Source organism: Aulonocara sp. 'chitande type north' Nkhata Bay, linkage group LG17, assembly GCF_057382095.1.
Source record: "Aulonocara sp. 'chitande type north' Nkhata Bay isolate Kocher_YH1m ecotype deep benthic linkage group LG17, A_spYH_male_GT1.1, whole genome shotgun sequence".
NCBI classification, from domain to species: Eukaryota; Metazoa; Chordata; class Actinopteri; order Cichliformes; family Cichlidae; genus Aulonocara; species Aulonocara sp. 'chitande type north' Nkhata Bay.
In genome coordinates this window covers 5454935-5480157 of record NC_141360.1, presented here as the reverse complement: position 1 = coordinate 5480157, position 25223 = coordinate 5454935, and the positions used below count along the sequence as shown (strand labels likewise).

Here is a 25223-nt window from a genome sequence, read left to right as displayed (position 1 = left end):
GTCTGAAGAAGTCACTTGGATGAGTCACGAAACGTTTCTTCCACAAAACGCTACGTCCAGATGAACAGAATCAACTTTTGGAGATTTACTTACCTGGATGATTGAACATGCATCAAGAAGTGGGAAGGAAGAACTCCCCTTTAACAGGAAGAAACCTTCAGCAGAACCAGGCTAAGGGAGGGGCAGCTATCTGCTGTGACAGGTTGAGGGTGAGTGGAAGGAAATTGGACAAAACATGTACTGAGGAAGAGAGCCAGAATCGAATATCTGATAATTAAATGCTGAGGCAAAAACAAGTGAGTGAGAAAGAAATGCTAAGTGAATCATGGAAAGCCCCAGCAAGCCGTGTCTATTGTAGTGTTTAGTTACACTAAATTCAGGATCACCTGATCCAGCCCCAGCTAAGCTTTAACAAGAGGGAAAGTTTTAAGCCTGAACTTAGAAGACACTCTCTCTGCTTTTAAGTTCAAGCTGGGAGCTGGTTCCACAGAAGAGGGGCCTGAATGCTGAAGACTCTGCCTGTCATTCCACTTTTTAAATATCTTAGGAACCAGAAGGAAATATTTGTTTAATATAATAGATTCCTTACGGTGATACTGGAAGCCAAGGTAATGAGGCCAAGCAGCCATCAGATTTCTAAGATCCTTAGGAGTGAGTCGAATAACCCCAGTTTGATCTGATTTTAGAAGCAGTAAATTAGAGGTTATCCAGTCTTTTTCTTTAAGACATTCCTGCAGCTTAGCTAATTGGTGTGTATCATTTACTTTCATAGATCCCCTGAGTTTCATCTGCATAGAAATGAAAATGTATGTCTAATTATGCTGCCTAAGGGAAGCATGTGTAATAGAATTGGTCCAGCATAGAACCCTGTGGATCTCCATATTTAACCTTAGTGTGTAGAAAAATCCATTTAAATGAACAAATTGGAGTCTATCATGCCTTCTCTGACCTAAAATGATAATTTCAGTTTCTGAAAAGTCTTTGGCTCTAAATTAAAGATGTACACTGGCATGGCCCCGTGGTTTAACCAGCTATAAAACTGACAATAACTCTGACATCTAACTTGATTGATATTAACACTTCAGACAACCTCCTCTTACCACATTATCTGCTCTTAACAACTTCAAATACTGTATTTCGAGTGTTTTTAATTTCTGTATTTCTACATGTTTTCCACAAGTGCACTGTGCTGCCTGTTGTCGTGCGCCTGTGTGCACTCATGCTTTTCATCCTCTCTTCTCACTGCTCAGGGTGACTACAAGGTCATCGGACACCTGGAGGAGAGGAACGACAGACAGGTGCGTTGACTCAGCCTTTCATTCCTGTCACCCCCTTTGTTCCTTTAAGTGATGTGGTACAGCTATGAAAACTCAGTCTCAGTCAAGTCAGCTGTCCAAAACATGTTAACTCCCAGCAACTCAAAAAGGGACCTCCACTTTTCTGAACAACTGAGCTTTAGTTTGCCATCCTCATCTCATATTTAATTTGATTTTCTTCCAACATCTGTCTAACGTGTTTACAAAACTCTCAAAGTGCAAAAAAACAGGATCCGACTCAAATTTCAAAGCAAAATATTAATAGAAAATTGAAATGTGAAAATTGAGAGGATTAGTCTTTATCCTTGTGTTTACTCCAGTTTTTGTAACATGTTCTAGTTCAACCACATACCTTGTTAGATTTTTATCTTTTAAGCACGAGGAGCACCAGGCTTCATAATGCGGTTTTCCTCCTCTCTTACTGCATTTCACTTGGCTGCAGGATAATGTTACTTATACTGCAGCTTGTTGGCTTCATCCACTGAGGTTTAATTCGGCCAATCAGAATGTTACTGCCTACAGATGAGCTCTACCTCTGAGAATCATTTTCAACTTACAACATGACAAAATACGCCCACGCTCTCTCTCTCTCTCTCTCTCTCTCTCTCTCTCTCTCTCTCTCTCTCTCTCTCCCTCCCTCCCCCTCTCTCTCTCTCTCTCTCTCTCTCTCTCTCTCTCTCTCTCGCTATTGCTTTGTCTTGTCTGTCAGGTTCTGCATGAAGAGTGGGCTAGATACTCAGCCTTTTACAAGTACCAACCCATTGATCTAGTCAGGTAAAGTAACCACAGCATCAACACGAAGACCTCCGTTTTTCTTTTAATTTAATATGACTCTGCCATACATGATTAGTGAAAGATGTACATGGGGACCTGCCAGGCACGGGAGCCGCCGCCAGTCCCCTCAGAGCCCTTCCCCAAACAGCAGCTCAATTCATGTTTATGCCATTCACCTTTATCTACTAAAAAATGCTGTCAAACCTAAAATAAGAATGTCGGCCAGCTAGTGAAATGGTTCTTAAGATATTCACATGCCCATTTGTTCTTTGGCGTTACTAGTCACCATGTGTATACTGGTCATGAATGAGTCCTTACTAGCCAAACCACCTTGTAAGACTGACAAATCAAGAATTTATATTTGTTTCAACTGCAAATTTTATATCTCAGCCTGACCCAATATTGACAGACTCAGGAACATAGAGGAGATTTTAGGAGCACAGAAGTTACTCTAGGAGAGCTGGACAGGGCTGTACCCATTAGCAGGACTGGTATGTGCTCAAGGAGGAACAGGATGAGCACTACCAGAGCTACAAAATGACCTCCAGCAGACTTCATACAGGTGGCCTGAAGGCCCGATGTCCCTTGTGCTCACTACCTGGCACTGTGGAGCCCATTTGACATTTACCATAGAACACCAGTCATAGCAGGTCCACTACTTGCACCCTGTGCTTTTCATAAATGAGAGCAGGTTCACCCCGAGCACCTGTGACAGTCGTGGGTTTGTAGAAGCTGTGGAGAATGTAATGCTGCATGCAAGCTCATTTAGTATGCCCTGTTTGGTGGTGGGTCGGTGATGGTCTGGGGAGGCATATATCCATGGAGGAATATCCACAGACCTCGACATGCTGGGTGTTGGCACCCTGACTGCCAGTAGATATGGGGATGAAATCCTTCGGCCTGCCGTCAGACCCTACACTGACGGGTTTCACCTAGTGCTCGGCTTCATATGGTGAGAGAATGCAGGCAGTTGCTTGAATATGAAGAAACTGATACCATTCAATGACCCCCGTACTCGCCTGACCTAAATCCAATAGAACACCCAATAGAGTAGGCTGAGGGCTAAAATACTATGTACTGACACAATTATTGACTCAGCAAAATTACACAGAATGAAGAATGTTGCTTATCTCATTACATGTGGACACATTTGCTTTGTGGTAATAAACCTCTGACAATCATAAAAACTTGATGCTGCTATTTACTATATATTCTGTTGATTTGTACTTCTAAATAGTATAACTAAATAGTGTAACTAATTATACTATTTTGATTACTCTGCAGTAAGTAGCACAGATTTATCCATTGTTAAGGTTAATTAAGTCCATGTTGGAGTCTTTAGATCTTGCTCAGGCAGAATTTGTACACCAGTCTTTAAGAAGCAACTATTAAAGGCTTTGCAGAGGTAGGAAACACCCTAAATAATAAGAGCATTAGCCCTCTTAATCTATTTTGGGGTCAAACACAGCATCAGGATCCTTACACCTGTTTTACATACTAATTCCGTCTGCTGTGCCCTAACCATGAACTGCATTATTCCTTACCCACAGGAAGTACTTTGGTGAGAAGATCGGCCTTTACTTTGCATGGCTCGGCGTGTACACCCAGCTGCTTGTACCAGCTTCCATAGTGGGTATCATTGTGTTTGGCTATGGAGTGGCGACAATGGACACTAATATACCAAGGTACATTAGAAATCCACTGCAAAAATCTCTAGTTTTACTGTTGCAGTTTCATTTGAGAGAGAAAATCATTGTACAATCCCACACTGTAAAAAGTGGTTATGGAATGAGATGTTCCCTAAAATACGGATTCTAGCATAATGCAGAAAATAAGGATTTGTTCCTGCCATTGCATGCACATATGCCCATACACACATTTACTAGACAGGGATTGCCCAGATACCTGCTGTATCTGGCTTTAGTCAGGGTTGTGTGGGTGGCGCACAAAAGGCTCAGCTGGGTGTGTGTGTGTGCGTGTGCGCGTGTGTGCGTGTGCGCGTGTGTGCGTGTGCGCGTGCGCGCGTGTGTGCGTGTGTGCGTGTGCGTGTGTGTGTGTGATGAAGTGGAAGGATGATAATTCAGCCTACACCAAGTATGAATAGGGTCAAAGTAGAAAAGCTTGTGTTGTGGTTATGTGTTAAAAGTTCCATTCATTTATTGTGGTTAAATGTAACAGACCCAAAGATCCATGCGCCTTTTTAGCTGAGAGTGAATCCACAGACAGAAATATAGAGCCTCAGTTAATCTTATAGTCATAAACATTAACACTACACCACGTGTTATATAATGGTGGGCACTCTAGATTTGATATTTTTTCCCCCTCTTCTTCAGTCTGGAGATGTGTGACCAGCGTCTCAATTTCACCATGTGTCCTCTGTGTGACCGAGCATGTGACTTCTGGCATCTCAGCACTGCCTGTGGAACCGCCAAAGCTTCACACCTCTTTGATAACCCTGCCACTGTCTTCTTTGCCATCTTCATGTCTCTATGGGGTAAGGTTATGTGTTTTTGCATATGCATACCGAGATGACAGGTGGGCTGGTTATGAAAATGCTCAGAGATATAGTCCTGATCAAAAGTTTAAGACCACTTGAAAAATGGCAAATAACATATTTGGCATGGTTGGATCTTAACAAGGTTCTAAGTAGAGCTTCAACATGCAACAAGAAGAAATGGGAGTGAGACAAAACATTTTTTTTGAGCATGCAATTTATTGAAAACAATGCTTAAACTGAAACAGACTGTTTTACAGCTGATCAAAGGTTTAGGACCACATGCCTTTAAAAGGCCAAATCTGTGCAAAATGTGGATTCATTGTCATTTTCTGTCCGGTAGTCATACTGTCATGGTGTTCTGATGGCAAAGGCAAAATGTTCCCTTTTTGAACGGGGTCGGGTTGCTGAACTGCATAAGCAGGGTCTCTAGCAGCGCACAATCCACATTTTTGCACAGATTTGGCCTTTTAAAGGCATGTGGTCCTAAACTTTTGATTGGGACTGTATCTTATGACCTGAATTTTATGTCCTGAGAGAATCTGTATAAAATTACATGAGACTGAACACTAAGGAAGGAGCAGCAGGTTAGAGTGGTTAAGGATAGAGATGGAATTCTACTAATGACTGAATAGAGTATGCTGAGAAGATGGAAGGAGTACTTTGGGGAGCTCATGAATGTAAAGAACATGACAGAGGAGGATAAATGGTGTATTAAGAAGTGCAGAAGATTAGTAAGGAGGAAGTGAGGACGGCTATGAAGAGGATGAAGATTAGAAAGGTGGATGGTTCAGGTGGCATACCTGTGGTGGTATAAAGATGTGTAGGAGAGAGGGCAGTGGGATTTTTAACCAGACACAATCTTGGAGAGTGAGAGCATGACTGAGGAATGGAGAAGAAATGGCTGATGTGCAGAGCTATAGTACAGCAATCCCCAACGTTTCTTGCGCCATGCACTGGTTTAATGCCCAACAATATTTTCACAGACTGGCCTCTAAGGTGTTGCAGATAAATACAACAAAATAAAACCGGTAACTGTACCAAAAAAAAGATTTATGCATAACACATGGGAAAAGACCCAGGGAAACTGAGTTAACGATAAAAACAATAAAAAAAAAAAAACAATTAAAAACCCTGAGAACCATAAATTTCACACCCGAGCCTCAACTCTCGCAGCCGGATACCAAACGACTCACGGACCGGTACTGGTCCGTGGCCCGGGGGTTGGGGACCGCTGCCATAGTAGATACAGAGGGATAAAGTTAACGAGCCACACCATGAAGCTGTGGGAAAGAGTTGCTGAAGCTAGGTTAAGAAGAGAGGTGACAATCAATGAGCAGCAGTGTGGCTTCACATCTGTAGTTCTTTCTCAGCATGATGTTTGGGTGTTGATGGAAAAGTATAGACTGTCAGAAGGAGCTGCACTGTGTCTTTGATGGTCTAGATAAAGCATATGAGAGGGTGCCAAGTGTGGAACTGTTGTACTGTATGAGGAAGGAGTGATAGAGTGAGAGTGCTGGTAGATGACATGTATGAAGATGGTAAGACAGCTGTGAGGTATGTGGTAGGATTGACATATGTCTGAGCTTTGAGTGGGATTAATCAGGGATCGGCTTCTTGTTTGCACTAGTAATGGACAGGCTGATTAATGAGGTCAGGCAGGAGTCTCTGTGGGGTATCATTTTCACAGATGACATTAAGATCTGTAGTGAGAGTAGGAAGCAGGTGGAAGAGAGCCAGGAGAGGTGGAGGTATACAGTGGAGAGAAAAGGACAAGTCCCTGGAAACAAGACAGAATAAGTTTGTGTGAAAGAGAGGGTGACGGGTGTAAGAGTGAAGCTGCACTCAGCAGATGTTTTGAAGATAGATGAGTTAAACATCTGTTGGCAGCTATCCAAAGCAACATACAGCACATGAGAGAGGTGAATAGGTGATTTTGTTGATAGCAGCAAGTGTGAAAGCAAAGGTTTGCAGGACAGTAGTGAGAGTTACTATGATGTCTGGTTTGGAGACTGGTACAAAGGCAAGATGGGAGGTGGAAGATGTTAAATCCTTCATTGGCAATGACCAGAATGGACACGATTAGAAATGAGTATATATGTTACAAATAAGTCATAGGAACAGCTCAGGTTGGGCAGCTGTAAATTTAAATTACACCAAGTCACTGTCAAAGAGCAATTAGGGGACAAATGCATTATTTCTCTCTTGCTTTCTTGCTTGCCCTCTATGTCGTTGAATCAATTGAAAAAGAAGTAGTTTAGTCAACTCTAAAATAAAAACTTAGGGTCAACTTTTAAGTCATATGATGCAGTTGGAAACTTGCAATTGGAGATTTACGATACTGTAACCTTTATTAAAGTTCCTCGTTTGTGTGATTGTGCAGCGGTGCTATTTCTGGAACAGTGGAAGCGACGTCAGATCAGTCTGAGCTTCAGCTGGGACTTGACAGGCATTGAGGAGGATGAGGTAAATGCTTTTTAAAGTGCAAACATAAATGCATCAAACCTACAAAATTAGCAGAAAAATTTCTGAACATTCAGATTGGCAGAGGTTTTTTCTTTTTTCTTAACCAGTTTCACTCCTACAATCTGCGTGTGGCCACACTACCTCCTCCTGCAGTGACACTTAACATTGGCACTAAATGCATTATCATCTAATGCTAATCCAACACTAGCCTGGAATGTACATGTGGCATACACATAGATGCCCACATGAGAGTCAGATAGAATGTCCAGAACCTAACTCCTTCTCACTCCTGTTTTCTTTCAGGAACACCCCAGGCCAAGATATGAGACCGTCCTCCTGCAGAAAAGACAGAAGAAGCAGAACAATAAGAAAAAGAAGAAGAAAAAGAATGAGGTAGGAAGGCAAAGAAAACAAAGCTATACTATTAAAGTGCTTACTATAGGAACGTGTTATGGTAACAAGTCATGTTTTTTAAATTCAGTGATCTGTATACATAATACAAATATGAAGGAAATATATTTCCTTTCACCCAGCTGGTTTTCAACATGTCCAAGATTATCTCATGACTGGGAGTGATCTAGATTCTCTGTGTAAACCAGGTCAATCACACTGAGTCCTGTTGGCCCACATACTTTTGCAGTGGTAACAGATGGCTGCCTGCTGCTGCCAGAGGGAAGCAGGGAACTGGTTCACATGACACAGGATCATCATTACACCATCCCAAAATTGATTAGGGAAGAAAAATAGAAAAATTTAAAAGATCTTCCTGGGAGCTGATCATATATACAGTGGGGCAAAAAAGTATTTAGTCAGCCACCGATTGTGCAAGTTCCCCCACCTAAAATGATGACAGAGGTCAGTAATTTGCACCAGAGGTACACTTCAACTGTGAGAGACAGAATGTGAAAAAAAATCCATGAATCCACATGGTAGGATTTGTAAAGAATTTATTCGTAAATCAGGGTGGAAAATAAGTATTTGGTCAATAACAAAAATACAACTCAATACTTTGTAACATAACCTTTGTTGGCAATAACAGAGGTCAAACGTTTACTATAGGTCTTTACCAGGTTTGCACACACAGTAGCTGGTATTTTGGCCCATTCCTCCATGCAGATCTTCTCGAGAGCAGTGATGTTTTGGGGCTGTCGCCGAGCAACACGGACTTTCAACTCCCGCCACAGATTTTCTATGGGGTTGAGGTCTGGAGACTGGCTAGGCCACTCCAGGACTTTCAAATGCTTCTTACGGAGCCACTCCTTTGTTGCCCGGGCGGTGTGTTTTGGATCATTGTCATGTTGGAAGACCCAGCCTCGTTTCATCTTCAAAGTTCTCACTGATGGAAGGAGGTTTTGGCTCAGAATCTCACGATACATGGCCCCATTCATTCTGTCCTTAACACGGATCAGTCGTCCTGTCCCCTTGGCAGAAAAACAGCCCCATAGCATGATGTTTCCACCCCCATGCTTCACAGTAGGTATGGTGTTCTTGGGATGCAACTCAGTATTCTTCTTCCTCCAAACACGACGGGTTGAGTTTATACCAAAAAGTTCTACTTTGGTTTCATCTGACCACATGACATTCTCCCAATCCTCTGCTGTATCATCCATGTGCTCTCTGGCAAACTTCAGACGGGCCTGGACATGCACTGGCTTCAGCAGCGGAACACGTCTGGCACTGCGGGATTTGATTCCCTGCCGTTGTAGTGTGTTACTGATGGTGACCTTTGTTACTTTGGTCCCAGCTCTCTGCAGGTCATTCACCAGGTCCCCCCGTGTGGTTCTGGGATCTTTGCTCACCGTTCTCATGATCATTTTGACCCCACGGGATGAGATCTTGCGTGGAGCCCCAGATCGAGGGAGATTATCAGTGGTCTTGTACGTCTTCCATTTTCTGATGATTGCTCCCACAGTTGATTTTTTCACACCAAGCTGCTTGCCTATTGTAGATTCACTCTTCCCTGTCTGGTGCAGGTCTAGAATACTTTTCCTGGTGTCCTTCGAAAGCTCTTTGGTCTTGGCCATGGCGGAGTTTGGAGTCTGACTGTTTGAGGCTGTGGACAGGTGTCTTTTATACAGATGATGAGTTCAAACAGGTGCCATTCATACAGGTAACGAGTGGGGGACAGAAAAGCTTCTTACAGAAGACGTTACAGGTCTGTGAGAGCCAGAGATTTTCCTTGTTTGAGGTGACCAAATACTTATTTTCCACCCTAATTTACGAATAAATTCTTTACAAATCCTACCATGTGAATTCATGGATTTTTTTTTTTCACATTCTGTCTCTCACAGTTGAAGTGTACCTCTGGCGCAAATTACTGACCTCTGTCATCATTTTAAGTGGGGGAACTTGCACAATCGGTGGCTGACTAAATACTTTTTTGCCCCACTGTAGTTGCAACTCAGGATTTAGTATCTTGCCCACAGATACTTTGGCATGCAGGCTGGAGCAGCCAGGAACCCACCCAACCTTCTGATTAGTGGATGAACCACTCTATCTCCTGACCCATAACCACAATGAAGAAATTGATAGAGCTGTTAGTGTGCCACTTAAAGATTCCTCACCATCAATGGGTTCAACTTCTTATACGTTGGCGAAAGACTTGCGAAAGTTAGCTGCAGGTCCTTCGGTGGCTTTCAGCCAATCAAATATGGGACACTCTTCAGAGCCAATGCACTTTGTGTTTGACCAGGTGTTTCCTCAGATTTGATGTGTTGCCATTTTTTTCCCCTTCATTTTCCTCTGCAAATGTTACAGAGAGCAATCGTTGCGCAATTTTTATTTTTATTTTTTGAAAGCGTAACCACACCTGAGAGATCTTTTGGTTAACTTGAGTGATAGTTAGTAATAGTCATGCTCTTTCTTACGCTTACCTAAAATTTGGCACCGAATGATTTAGTGTGAGTTGGTTTTCAGTAGATAATTCAGTCAGTACCCTAAAAAGTACAGAGTTTGGTACCCAACCCTGACTTTATCAGAGTCTTTAGGTCCTTCATGTTTTTTTTGTTTTTTTATTTTTTATTTTTTGACTTTTAACAAACTTGTATTAGGTAATATAATGTGGAGTACAGGAATGCTTGTTGCTGAAAGTGTGCCTCTGTACACCTACACAGATGGTCCATTAAAAAGGAGGTGTGATTCATAATTAATAGAATTGTTGTAAATCGATGTGACTTAAATAAATATGTTATATTTTATATAAACAAATATGCTTTATGTGCAAAGAGAAAAACATCCTCCAAGCTTTTGAGTGATAGTGGGTGTGTCTGTCTGTCTGTGTCTGTCTGTGTATTTGTCTGTCTGTCTGTGTGTCTGTAACTTGTCCCCCCTGTCTTTCAGCCAGCAAAGCAGGAGGACGGGACAGTGACAGGGAAGGACAGATGGAGACAAAAACTACTGTCAGCCATGTCTGCAGGAATACCGGTAACCCCTCCTCTCCTTCCCCTGTCCTCTTCTACCACCTGTCCTTTTCTTTTCCCTCCTGCTCCCACCTTGCTTTCCCTATCCTTTCTTTCCCCTCCTGCAGGCTGCTGTCTGTTCTTCTCTTCCTGTCCCATCCTCAGGGTGCTACCGTTTCCACTTCACAGGTATTTCTTGTATGTTTTCTAGCATACCCCTTTTAAATATATCAATCCAGGTATGTGATGACCACAGCAGGAGTTAAAATTGCCCATATAGTTGGGCTAGTTGATGAACCCGAAAGCAGAGCACAGATATGAGCAGGAACAGGAAGATTGCGTATTTAAAAAAAAAAAAAAAATGCTCATTGTTGGTGGGAGAGAGTTGGGTTTGAATGGAGGTCACGATGAGGTTGAAGCAATAGGCAGGGCCAGGGCACCAATGCAGCTAAGGACTGCTGTATGAGAAGTTCAGAGAACAGAGAGCTCAGAACTGAGAAAGATAAGAAGGGGCTTAGGCAGATGAATGCTGCAGACAGAGAAGAACAGGTGTTGGTAAATGCGAATACATGAGTGGGCAATAAACTAACAGAGACTGCATGATCTGGCAGTTGTGTATACAATGTTTTCACAGTCAAAGTGTTGGATCTAGGTATTTATTGCAGAGCAGGATGATGACAAGCAGCTGGCAGTCTGACTTCCCCCGCTCATCACATCCTGCAATCAAGCAGGCAGAAAACAGAAACACAGAAAGTAGGGAGGGAAAAGATTGCGCTTTGCAGCTTGGTGGGAATGATGGTACAAGTGAAGGGCATGACACACAAAATTACCCTGCATTCCACTGCCCACGTCACCCTGTAGAACATGTGCTCTGGGAAAAATTCAGATAGTAGTGTATGATTTTTGCTTTTTTCTCAGAATGGAATGAAATCTGGCTCAACTTGGGTGCTGGTAGGTGACCATTGTGCGGCCTGGTTCTATTCCACCCTGGATGAGTTCGTGCATGTCTTTCCTTTCTCAAACTGCCTTGTCATTAAACAGGCTAAACACACGCTTTACACACTAATCAAAGAAGTATTAATCCAGGTCTGAAAATAGTTCTCAACCAAAGCACTGTAGTACTGTTTTCCCAGGTAGTTAAGCTAATTAATGTTAAGAAATCCTTCCAATATAGTCTTTAAAAAAGGAACATTCTTTATAACACAGCAAAGGTAAAATGATTTGTTGGATCTAAAGGATTTCTTTTCTACAAACCTTGTTGCTAGACAGTTAACAGGACCCCCTTATGAATTGGGTGAGCTGCTAATCCTTCTTTGCAACCTTTATCTCTGTGGGCTTTTTCCTCATCGCAGGTGTACCACATGACATTAATGGACTCAACGGAGACATACTGTTTGTTACACCTTTTCTTGTATGACAAGTTAATTGTGGTTAGGTCTACTGTCAAAAAAACAAACAAACAAACAGCTACAAGTACCTGGGGATCCCACAGGCAAATGGGAACCATGAAGAGGCCACTATGAAAGCTGCAAACACCAAGTACCTGCAGAGGTTCAGGCAAGTCCTGGGGAGTCAGCTGAATGGCAAAAACAAAGTCTAGGCTATCAACACCTAGCTCTGATCAGGTACCCTGCTGGGATAATAAGCTGGCTTCAAGACGCGGATGGAATTCTGTGAATGCAGAAATGACAGAGTGTGAGACTTAAAACACAAATTTATATGACAAAAAGATGCACAACACAAATAAGCCGACTTGGAGAAGTAGAGGGATGGAAAGAAACTGAGGGAGGGCGGGCTGAGTGGGAGTGATGCATGCTGGGCAGGAAGCCAGGGGTAAGATTAGTGACCGTCACTATGGCGACACACAACTCCCTCTCACACACTTGAACCATTGTTACCTGAATGTGCTGTAGGATCAAATCAAAAGATTATATGAACATATATGTGAGTAAAATGGGTCTTTGGTTTTTGAGTCTTCTACGTTGGTCCTGTTATTTTAAAGCAATATGCCTTCGGCATACTAAGCACTTATAAATGTTGGGTAAATCAAGTTGAGCATTCATTTTGGCTACTTTAAGTACAGAGCTCAGGCTGCATGCTTACATTTGCAAACTGACAGTAAAAGTGCCGTAACTACATCAGTGGCTAATCTTCAGTGACGGACAAATCACTGTCACAATGTTTCAAATCAGTTTTTGAACTACAGGGCATGTTAGTGCTAATAATACAAGACAAACTAAAAAAAGAGAGAGGGTCACATGTTTTAAAGCCCAGAATCCTAAAGGGAAGCCAGCTCTGTCTTAGACACTTACATTGCATTAGATGTGCCTGAAAATGGTGAAATGGTACTATATGTATAACATCATTCTTAACATTTAAGCAAATGTAAACATTTATTTGCTAAAACAGCCATGTAGTATACCAGAATAGTTCCCCACTGCTTAATATATTAAATACAGTGTTTTTCTGCATCTGCTTACATTTTGCAGAAATCAAGCCAGCATGGTTTTTAGTGATTCTGGTCCACAATACTCTGTGCTTGAATATTTGAGTTGCTCCAATGAAGTAGTGTTTTGCAGTCTATCCATAGTGAGTGCAGCAATACGTACTTCAAAAGGGGAACTGGAGTACGAACTGAAAGTGAAATTGAAAAAAGGAGCAATTTAAGAGCCAAGTCTGTCACAAATGCAAAGGCTTTGTTGGTCTTTCCTCAGTGGGCATTACAAGCTAAATATAAAGTCTGACCTACCTTTTTCTTTCTCTTGGTCAGGATGGCCATCACACTCTGAAGGTCTTTTTGTATACACTTTGTGTATGTAGAGGCTTCAGGGTGAGAGTGAGAGAGCAAGAATGGTAAATGGCCTGCATTTGTATAGCGCTTTACTCAGTCCCTAAGGACCCCAAAGCGCTTTACACTACATTCAGTCATCCACCCATTCACACACACATTCACACACTGGCGATGGCAAGCTACATTGTAGCCACAGCTGCCCTGGGGTGCACTGACAGAGGCGAGGCTGCCGGACACTGGCGCCACCGGGCTCTCTGACCACCGCCAGTAGGCAAACGTGGGGTTAGTATTTAGTTAGTATTTTAGAAGAAAAGCATTTATTATGTTTGAAATGAAGGCTCATGTCCAAAAGGCGCGATTCTCAAAATGATGATAAATGTACAGATTAAAAACAAGTTGCTGATTTCGTTTCTGGTTCTTTTATACACTGCTCACTGCATAGACGTTATAAGTGAGAGACTGCATAAATCTGAATAATGGACTTGAGCAGAAAAGCACATTGTGTTCCATGTAACACTTTCATTTCCATTAAAGTTTTTATATTTAATATGTGCATGTTCAGTTAAGACAAAAGGCCCTCCGTTTGAAAGGCTAACGACTTTGTTCCAACAGAATAATGAGAAAGAAAAATGTTAGCGAAATTGTGTATTTTTAAATCAAATGTATTTCGTCAGTTGTAATCAGGATGAAACCTGTTTGTCATTTCTCAACACCGCACTCTGAGTGCAAACAAACACACTTTCCAGCGTTCACAAGTTTAGAAGACTCAACGAGGTCGTTTTCAAGAAGCTTGCCAAAACCATCCGGTAAGTTAATTAAATGAGTTGGTTTGTTGTCTACACTGTGTTCAGACAACAAACCATCTGCTGCTGGTTACCATGTAAAAACAAAGTAGAACGCACAAGTTGATTTACACACTTAATCTAATCTGATCTAAACTGACAAGTATGTACATAGTGCCCACGTCACATTCAAGTGCTAACACGTTTTATTATTCTAGTAATAGTCTTTTAAAAAAGGTTAATATGAAGAATTTATACTTGGTAGCAGTAATAGTTTTGCATACATAGTACTATTTAATAATAGAAGTGGTAGTGTCTGTGAAAAGTAGAAACTACTGATGATAACTTGTTGCAGTTTAATGCAGCCTTATTTTACATTTCATTTAAATCTTGTTTTGCTCTTCTGTCTCTAGCAGATTGGAAATTTGTCACGAGTCCTGGTGTGATCAAATTTTCCTTCAGCACTTGAACCAGGCTAAGAGTCTGGAAAAGGGGGAGGAGAAGTGAGAACCTTAAGAGAAGATGGTATGGCTTTATTTTGATTATTTTTGGTTTTTGCTGAAAGATTGTTTCTTTTAAATATTTTTGGTGTTAATGGTTTCTTGGATTTCTGCCATGAATTGTCCTTTTGTAGGTCATTTTTTTTTTTAACAAATTACTAGCTGAACTTTTGAAACACAGCAATGGAGAACCAGTCAGGTGGAGTCTAATCCAGAATGCCAGAGAGCTATAAAAAGTCACAGTCTCTGTTTTAACTTTTAATCTTACTTATTACTTAGCAAATTCTCATTTTTAACTAAAACTTTATTAGAATTGGGTTTTTAAAATGACTTGTGTCTTTTTTTTTTTTTTTGTTATAGGTCTTCAATCATCAGCGAACAACCTACAACCTGACCCCAAGTGAAAGGCTTCTGGACTCACTGTCTCTCTGGGAATACTTGCCAAAAGCTGCAAAGTGAACAATGTTGTAGAACTGAAGTGACAATAAAAAACTTCACATTTAAGAGATTTGTTTGTAATCCAATAATTTACATGGCTAACACCTCATAATTAATTTGTCTCTTAAAGTTTGTAGTGGGCTTGAAAAACACATTATTAATTTTATAAAAACACAACTTGAATGTAGCATACACACCTCAGATCTGCAGTGCAAATGTTGGAGCAACCAAAGGACTACCTAATGATGTATGCAAGAAACATGCTTTAATGGTTAAGGCTGTCTAAATGTGCATTTACTATTTAGTGAAAAACCAAGAGGTCCTCAGATGACTAAAGGGCAGAACTCTTGAGTGGTTAAAGCAATTAGACCAGTATTAATGTAGTTCTAATAAATGTCAAAATGTGTCCTTGCATGCAGAAATGTGTACGTCATTTTAATTCTACAAGGTTCGAAATCCTTATTTTGAACCTTGCGTCCCCATATTTTAAACTGATGCTACTCCTAGACGTGGTGTCTTACTCTAAATCTCAGATTAAATGTCTAACACTCCCCTTTCAACCCACTGTATAAGCTTATTCGTGACGGTTCATATGTATATTTGCCTGTTTCTGTTTTTAAAAAGCTTGTATTGCAGGGTGTACAATGCCATCATATTCACTAGATGGTGCCATTGCACTGCCAGGCTGCATAATCCCTCTTCAGAGTATACAGGGTTTTGATCCACTCAGGTCTGTGTGTGCAAACTGACTTCCTATCACTGTGTGAAGATGTTCATGTATGCATTATTTCCATATGCCTATAAGCACCACCTGGGGGTGGAAGATTTGAAACAGTTTGACAGCGGTTTTGTTCCACTGTAAACTGTAACTGTACAGGTTACATTCCATTATTAAAATTTCTGACATTCTGGGCGAGACTTTTGTTTGCACAGGGTTTAGTAGCTGGGCAAAACCAGATCCTTCTGTCATCTCCTAGCATTTTAAATTATGCATTGCTACTGTCTCCTGGCTGTAACCTGGTTTTCGAGGTTGTAGAAATCAATCTTCCTATCTGAATCTTGGCAAGAAAGCAGATACTTGTGTTTTCTTAGACCTGAAATCGCTCCAAAGTAGAAGCCAGTTAATGTGGTTAATGCCTGGGAGAATGGATGAATCAGCTGGGAGTCATCTGGATGTTAGAGATTCTCTGGAATAAAACGATGTCCTCAAGCAAGTGTTTGAATTTAGGCTGCGTACAGTAAAACACATTTTTATGCTCCCTTATGTCTGTGCTGAGATGTGGTAATGTTCCCCGTGGTCGTGTGAAATTCACTGGCTGCTTGTTTCGCTCTAAACTCAGTTTTTACACACCATTTGAAAGGAGGAAGGGGCTTTGTTTTTCTCTCTTTTTAAGACGTCTCTGTAGGCTCTCTGTTCTGGATAACAGATTTAAAAACAAACTTAAAGATCCACAGATTCCTGTATGACTGATTTGGAATTTTCCCTCTTTTCTCCTCCTCTGTTTTTTCTGTCAGTCTCCTATAGAGAAGCTGACCTGGAAAGATCGCCTTCCCGGATACTTGATAAACGTGTCCTCTATCCTCTTCATGGTGAGTATTTAAAAATGTGTTTTAGGGCCAGTGTAGGATGAGAAAAATGTATGTGCAGAGCTGGGAATAAAAGGGATTCCTTTTTCCTTTTTTTTTTCTTAAGATCCATTTGACTTTATAAGGTTGGATTGACCTCATCAAGCAACAGCGGATAACAGAATACAATTAGATCTTTCTTTCCAGTTGGATTTAGCAGTAAAGAAATACTTTTAGCTCAAACTTACCAAAGCGCACATTTTTTCCTTCTAAATCAGAATCAGAATCAGAATACTTTATTCATCCCGAAAGTTACCACTTTAAGCACGAGTTTCTCAACATTACTATCCCCCTCTCTGAGATATGTATGATTTTAAAATAAGGTTTGGTTACATCTGATCTAGCCTAGCCGTGTCATTTTCTCAGAATTGAAGTGTGAGAGCATAATAAGTCTAGCCATTGCTCTATAACGATTTGAGTAATAACTACCCTTCCTTTGCTTGTGTTTTTGCTCCCAGTTTGCGCTGACATTTTCTGCAGTTTTCGGCGTCATCATTTACCGCATCACAATCTCTGCGATCATGGCGATGAGCCCTGACCCGGAGATCAGGCACAATGTTCGGGTGACAGTCACTGCCACTGCGGTCATCATCAACCTCGTGGTTATCTTGATTCTGGATGAAATCTACGGTGCTGTGGCAGTGTGGTTAACTGAGCTAGGTACAGACACACACACACAGATGTCCTTTTACTCTATTCTAGTAAAGTAACTTTGGTTTCAAGTACCAGAGAGAATGGGGGGAAAACTGGATCCACTGGTGAACACTGCTAAAAACCTTGATTGGTTTTCTTTCCTGCCAAGAGTTAAGTAAAAAGATCATTAACATTTGAATATCTTTAATAATGAAGCTGTAACTGCACAAGATGTTAGCTTAGCTTAACAGTCACCATGCTGGTCACCATGCATGATATCAAGTCTCAAAGTCATCAAAGTCTGATTAACTTTAGAAATGTATTTTTTGAATTGCTATAAGTATGGTTTTTTTTTTTTATAGTTTAAAAAAAAAAAATAAATAAATAAATAAATAAATATATATATATATATATATATATATATATATATATATATATATATATATATATATATATATATATATATATATATATATATATATTTTTTTTTTTTTTTAGGCAGAAGGACTCTTTCTCAGATACAGAAGATGAAGATGATTACATGTTTTATCAAGAGACCTAGGCATTATTTTACTCCTAGCATTTGTAAATGTGTCATTCTGGATATTTGAAACAACTCCCTGAATCCCAGAAATCAGGGTTAGAGCTTGTATAGTATAATTTATTTATATATATATATATATATATATATATATATATATAAATAAATAAATTATACTATACAATTTATTTATATATATATATAAATAAATTATACTATACAATACTATACAAGCTCTTCATACATCCTGTTAACTACAGTCTATTTGGGAACATGTACTGGCATGACAGTTGCAACAGACTGATATTTCCTACGTTAAGGCTAGGCCAGTAGATTGCCCTGGTTTTGTTTCTAAGCTAAGGTAATTATATCCTGCTAGTAATTTACTCCTTGAATCTAATCTAACCCTGATTTCTGGAAATCAGGGAGTTGTTTCAAATATCCAGAATGACACATTTACAAATGCTAGGAGTAAAATAATGCCTAGGTCTCTTGATAAAACATGTAATCATCTTCATCTTCTGTATCTGAGAAAGAGTCCTTCTGCCTCATGGTGGACAGCTTGATAAAACTTTGATGTTTTCATGCTCCAGCCATCCCATCAGTCATCCCAGGAGGGTTTTCCTACATTTATATTCATATTCAAAACCTCTGAAATAGAAAAAAATTAGATGGAGAAATGTGAGGGAAGAGAGAGAGAGTGTGTGTGTGTGTGTGTGTGTGCGCTCGTGAGTGTGTGTGAGAGAGATGATGTGCAATGTGAAAAGTTCCAGTATTTTAACCTACTTCCAGCACAGTGATCATGTTAAACTCTCTTCACTTGCAGAGTTGTCACTTTCTGCTGAACAGACGCCATTCTTGTGCAGTCATAACAGTCTAGAGTCACACTGTAGAAAAAATAATGTGGACACCTTAGAAATACAAGCCTAATAGAGCTGTGCATGTGTTTGCTTGATGTTTCTTTTACATAGGCCCCATTTCATTTCTATTAGCATGCCTCTTTTTCTGTAGCACTCATGAAATACCGTGCTAACTCTTTCTCACTGTTTCACATCAACTATTTTTCAGAGATTCCTAAAACAGAAACCAACTTTGAAGAACGGCTCATCCTGAAAGCCTTCTTACTCAAGTTTATGAACGCATATGCTCCCATCTTTTACGTGGCTTTCTTCAAGGGACGGTAAGCCCTCTGTGTTTGTGTTCACCATTGTACCATGAACACCACATCTGAAATGTCACCTATAAAATGACACCCACTTCTTTTTAGTGTCACTACTGGGACCTAATGTTTTTTTTTTTTGTACGTTTTTGCAGGTTTGCTGGACGCCCGGGAAATTATGTGTATGTGTTTAATGATTTTCGGATGGAGGAGGTGTGTGATTTTTACCTTTAAACATAAGTTTGTTTTTCATTTGGATTAGCGAAATTGGATTCAAAAGTTACAGTGTAATGTGTAAAAAAAAAAAAAAAAAAAAAAAAAAAAAATGATATGTATCCCCCAGTGTGCTCCAGGAGGGTGCCTCATTGAGTTGTGTATTCAGCTCAGCATCATCATGTTGGGGAAGCAACTAATCCAGAACAACATCTTTGAGATTGGCATCCCGTAAGTCCATCGATTTGTATGAAGATAAAAATGAAAAGAAGCAGTCAGGCAATAAGATTGTCTCTTGTATGTGTTTGATTGCTAGTGTTTGATATCATTTGGACATTGACATAATGCTTTCCCCAGCCGCTTACTCTAACCCTGAAAATCAAAAATGAATACCTTAACCTAAACCTATGCCAGTGCACTGAACCTATAATTAATGGCTACAGAAAAACCATGCTCTTTATACTTAACCGTAACCCAATTATAAACCTGACACCAACACCACATTTTGAGCCTCAACAATGCCTTCAAACACATGGGGACGAGTGTTTTGTGACTGTTGGTCCCCACAAGTATAGTAGCATGCCAATTTTCTATTCCCACAAAGATGTCTAAACGTGTGTACACACACACACACACACACACACACACACACACACTTGCTGACAATTTCTTGCAGCATCTGCTCTGCCCTTTCTTGTTCTAGTAACATTCCTTCCATGTCTGGACAGTGGTTTTGTGCAATAGCTTAGCATTAACATGCAATTCTGAAAGCTCAAAGGTCATCTACGTTTATAACAGATGTCAACCAGACACCCTTTCTAGCTTCAGGCTACACTTTTATTGTTGCTTTACTCACTCATTAGGTGAGCTTCATCAAAAGCTCTGTTAGTCATCTTGATGGACCTGCAAGTCGCAGCACATGCAATCATATCTGCATGCCATCCTTTCCACTGTTACACATTCATCTCCTTAAAAGTTTCACACCTGGTAGAATTGTTGTGTGCAGGTGTGTAACTCATCACATGTGCCCTATTGCTCCATGTGTGTTTATGCAAACAAAACATAAAAAATATTTAGGTTGTATTGTATATCCCTTCACCAAACTGCAAACACACATGCATATTTATGGTTGTATTATTACTCATGTAAGAGTGCATTCTTAGAGAAACACCCATGCTCTCACTTTCCTTCACTGTCTCTTCAGTTCTCTGTTGGCTGTTCCCTTTTTCGCTTACATAAAAACCCTAAAACATTCAGCCCCTGGCTGTCAGTTCACTGGGTTTTCAACAAACATCAGCATTTCAGCACCTCTGTAAATACTTATTTTGCCATTATGTTTCACAAGCAGTCTGCAAATCTTTTATTGTTCCAGCTAAGGTCTAGAGAGTTTTAACGACTCTGTGCTGTGCTAGAAACTCCAAATGCGATCGTTTTGTTGGAGTCATTGCACTCATTCAACTGCATCGGTGCCACCTATTTTAGTTTCCAGCTTTGATATCTTTTACTTAAAGTAAACAAGAAAGCAGGAATTGTGAGTGGAAGGTATTCATGCCCTGCCTCTGACAACTTTAGAATGGATTTTTGCAGTAGGGATTAATCACAGCTATAACCCAGCAGTCAGTTGGAGCCTTACACATAGTACAGTTGCAGTAAAGGTAAAGTCTTTTATTGTCTTTGCACTTTCATCTTCCTTCATTTTAACAGGAAATTGAAGAAATTGGTCCGTACATTAAAGGAAAAAGAAACGACACCAAAGGCGAGGGAGGAAGAGAAGCCACCTCAGCAGTGGAACCTGGACTATGCCCTGGCTCCCTTTGAAGGCCTCACTCCAGAATACATGGAGATGAGTGAGTATGCATACACACAGAGAAAAATGGCCTCACAGTCTGTAGCCTGAAAACTTATATAAGACACATAAGACGTTTACATTATGCTGCTTTCCAACAGATGTCACTGCAAAACTGTGCAGTGCTGTGAGTTGATGAACTCTGTATACTACAGTGGAATGCAGGGACATTTACAGGAAGGCAAGCAGAGACGAAAGACAGAAAATATTAAAAACAGGAGGCATTAGTTTTTAAAATAAGAACAATAGTATTTAGAATATTTATTTATAATAATGGCAAGGATTCCCAAGAATTCCTGGACTCGTTCCTGGTGGGTGATGGGCTCCGCCAGGGCTGCCCTTTGTCTCCGGTTCTGTTCATAATTTTTATGGACAGGATTTCTAGGCGCAGCCAAGTGGCGGAGGGCTTTCGCTTTGGTGGCCTCAGAATCTCATCTCTGATTTTTGCAGATGATGTGGTTCTGTTGGCTTCATCGGGTGAGGGCCTCCAGCTCGCACTGGAACGGTTCGCAGCCGAGTGTGAAGCAGCGGGAATGAGGATCAGCACCTCCAAATCTGAGGCCATGGTTCTCAGCCGGAAAAGGGTGGAGTGCCCACTCCGGGTCGGGGATGAGTTCCTGCCCCAAGTGGAGGAGTTCAAGTATCTCGGGGTCTTGTTCGCGACTGATGGGAGAAGGGAGCCGGAGATCGACAGACGGATTGGGGCTGCAGCTGCAGTAATGCGGACGCTGCACCGGTCCGTCGTGATGAAGAGGGAGCTGAGTGTAAAAGCGAAGCTCTCAATTTACCGGTCGATCTACGTCCCTACCCTCACCTATGGCCACGAGCTGTGGGTAGTGACCGAAAGAACGAGATCGCGGATACAAGCGGCAGAAATGAGCTTCCTCCGAAGGGTGGCTGGCCTCTCCCTTAGAGATAGGGTGAGAAGTTCGGCCATCCGGGAGGGGCTCAGAGTAGAGCAGCTGCTGCTCCACATCGAAAGGAGCCAGCTGAGGTGGTTCGGGCATCTGACAAGGATGCCCCCTGGGCGCCTCCTGGGTGAGGTGTTCCAGGCATGTCCCACCGGGAGGAGGCCCCGGGGCAGACCCAGGACACGCTGGAGAGATTATATCTCTCGGCTGGCCTGGGAACGCCTTGGTATTCCCCCGGATAAGCTGGAGGAGGTGGCTGGGGAGAGGGAGGTCTGGGCCTCTTTGCTTAGGCTGCTGCCCCCGCGACCTGGCCCCGGATAAAGCGGATGAAGATGGATGGATGCATGGATGAATGGCAAGGATTCCAATAAACCACTGTAAGCTGGAGCTGCCCAACTTATCATTGCCTGACACCACTCCATGCTATTTACGCCATTTTAAATGTATAGGCTTGCCATCAGTGTTGAGTGTTTAAAATCACCTTGGATAAGCAGTTCTTTGTATGGCATCTTAGACAGGTAAGATGCCATACTCCTCAGATACAGTATCGAGGATACTTGAGGGCGCATGAGAGTTTGGCCAACAAGTTTATGTGTTTTCTGGACTTGGACATGGCATTCGACCTTGTCCCTGGGGTGTCCTGTGGGAGGTGCTTCGGGAAGCGTGATACAGCTGTTGCAGGAGTTTAGTCCGCTGGCAATAAGTCGGACTCGTTTCCGGTGGGTGATGGGCTCTGCCAGAGCTGCCCTTTGTCACCGATTCTGTTCATAATTTTTAGGCGTAGCCAAGTGGCAAAAGGCTTCCACTTAGATGATCTCAGAATCTCATCCCTGTCTTTTTGCAGATGATGTAGTTCTGCTGGCTTCATCAGGTGATGGCCTCCAGCTCGCACTGGGTGACATGTTAGATATCAGTGAGGTTGCTGACTGGCAGCTTTGAACTCAGTGAAACCTTGTAAATGTTGCTTTTCACAATACGGCTGAATGCTATGCTTTACTGTGAACCCTGAGAGAACAGACTTCTTGTTTTATTGGATTTTAAATCATTTTGACCATGTTTTTCACTCTGTGGTACTGACAGGTTTTTGGTACCTGGTGGCGCTGTGATTAGGGCCTTTCTGTGTGGGGTTTTCTTGTTCAATCCGTGTCAGCGTGGCTTCTTTTCGGGTACTCCGGCTTCCTCCTGCAGCCCAAAGACATGCGGTTATTAGGGATAGGTTAACTGGTGATTCTAAATTGTTCATAGGCGTGAATGTGAGTGTGACTGGTTGTGTGTCTCTCTGTGTTAGCCCTGCAACAGGCTGACAATTTGTCTAGCATACTGTTACGAAATCAGTTTCACCCCGGTTCTTTTTATTCCTCGGGCATCCAGAGACTGCACCGGAACTCAGTAGTCATTTTCACAAAACCTTTATTCATCTTTATTCATCTTCATTTAAGCATGCATCTTCTAGAAGGGAAGACGTGCAAGGCCGGTGTCCCTCTGCAGATCTTCCACTCCTTTGTTTGTTACAGTCAGCTTTATAGAAGCGACCCTATCATAATACCCCCATGGTGTACTGCAAACTCTGTCTGTGTGTGTATGCACGAGCGCGTGAGTGCCTGTGTGTGTGCGCGTACTCGTATGTCTATGTGAGTGCACGTGAGTGAGTGTGCATGTAGGTGTGGGTGCATCATAACAGTCAAAGCACTGTGTGTGTGTCTCTGTTTGTGACTTCCTGCCGGTCATAAAAGTAATCTCCTCACCTGAACTACACCAAATTCCTCTACACAACAGAGAAAACAGAGTTAACATATTACAAACACTGAGACCCCCACCCAGGTCTCCCCTGGGCAATTTCCACTCAACATTAACTTCTCTTTGTCTTACTTTCACAGTTCAAAGTGGGTGGGCCTCCTAGAAATCTACTCCTAAATTCATGACACACTCAGGCCTTTATTGCATCCAGGGCAGTGTCAGTGTCTCTACAATAATTCTACATCCTACCTAACACATTTCTAAACTCTCAAATAAGCTACGCATATCTTCAATACCCAGCCTGCTATAGGGCGAGTTGGATGAGAGGAAGAAGATGGATGGATGGATAGAGGAGCATTTGGACCCAGAAACTGTTACTTACTTCAAACTTAAGAAGCAGATTTAAAAAATTTTTGAAGCTCATTAGAAACAAAACAAAGCATTTTGTATCTCTCATCAAAAGGCACAGCTAAAACACAACAGCCAATACAGTGAGGATAACCTATGACAGGGGAGAGTAAATTCCATGCATCATGCCTGTTTTGCAAACAATGAAGCTAGTGATATTTTGACTAAATTTCATTTAAGCCCCAACATTTTTCTTTGATTGGTTGATTACATTTTTTTGAGTCAATCTAATTCAGAGTGAGCTTGTGAAACTGCCTCTTTCAAAAGGTTTTACTGAATAGATAAATGAACATACATTTGAACCCTAATTTTGTACAGAGAATAAAAGAAAACAAGAAACTGAGATACAATCAACAAACAAATGAAAGACGTGCACTGTTTGAAGGAGACATGCAGCGCTGGCCTCCATGCTGCACGGCTTGAGGTGTCTGATCATTTCCCCACTGCTGATAGAAGTCTAAGCGCTGCAGCAGTTTCACAAACATGCATCAACAAGCTTGACCTGTAAAAAAAAATTGGTGTTGATCTTCGTGAACCCATAAAATGGGCCGTGTTTTCCTTGGATATCAGTGCCATATAGAACTTGTGTAACAGTGTTTTCAAAGTGAAGTTTTCTTGGCAGAATTTGATGTTTGTGGGAACCTTACACTTGGTTTCTATTAAGAACATCAAAATGATGGTAGTTTTATACTGCTGTAAAGTAATCCAGGTCAAACTGGATGAAAACCTGGTGATTTTTATGTTTCTGCTGTGTTTTAGTTATTTCATGTGACATGAATAGAGTGAGGACGGGCGGAACAAGAAGACTGGGCTGTAGCTGTAGGGCACACAGAGGAATGTCAGAAATGTCTGACACACGCACTGTAGCGAGTGTGTGTGAATGGATAGTCTGGATTTGTGTTAACTCATTTTTTAATTTAATGTATGCGCGTCTTTCTTTGTGTGACTGGGTCGAACTCGTTAACCTCGGCTCAGGTAGATGTTGGGTTATTCTAAGCTTGCCCTTTAGCGCTCGCTGTGCCTCGGCCGTATTTTCTTCCTTTCCACTCATTGTCTCAGTGTAGTGTCTTGAGGTGAAGCCGTCAGTCTTCCGCTCGCTGGAAATCCCCGTTCCCACACTGCTAAAGTTCCAATGCTCTGACAGAAGTCCTGCACTGGCCGCAGTCAGGAATACTGCCTTGTGTTTCTCA

The 25223-nt window shown here is 41.5% G+C and overlaps 1 protein-coding gene across 4 annotated transcripts in view; it reads left to right on the top strand.

Annotated features, from left to right (window-relative positions):
* The window catches only part of ano2b (anoctamin 2b), a 73678-nt gene that overhangs the window by 31985 nt on the left and 16470 nt on the right, over positions 1-25223 (top strand). For 3 of the 4 annotated variants that reach the window (XM_086269186.1, XM_086269187.1, XM_086269189.1), the window contains 13 exons: positions 1251-1298; positions 2026-2090; positions 3641-3775; positions 4424-4584; positions 6968-7050; positions 7354-7443; positions 10390-10473; positions 16475-16549; positions 17044-17245; positions 18828-18939; positions 19074-19131; positions 19262-19362; positions 20836-20978. In XM_086269186.1, coding sequence (XP_086125312.1) covers positions 1251-1298; positions 2026-2090; positions 3641-3775; positions 4424-4584; positions 6968-7050; positions 7354-7443; positions 10390-10473; positions 16475-16549; positions 17044-17245; positions 18828-18939; positions 19074-19131; positions 19262-19362; positions 20836-20978 — 1357 coding nt within the window. The remainder of the gene's footprint in view (positions 1-1250; positions 1299-2025; positions 2091-3640; positions 3776-4423; positions 4585-6967; positions 7051-7353; positions 7444-10389; positions 10474-16474; positions 16550-17043; positions 17246-18827; positions 18940-19073; positions 19132-19261; positions 19363-20835; positions 20979-25223) is intronic. The other variant, XM_086269188.1, reaches the window with a different exon arrangement.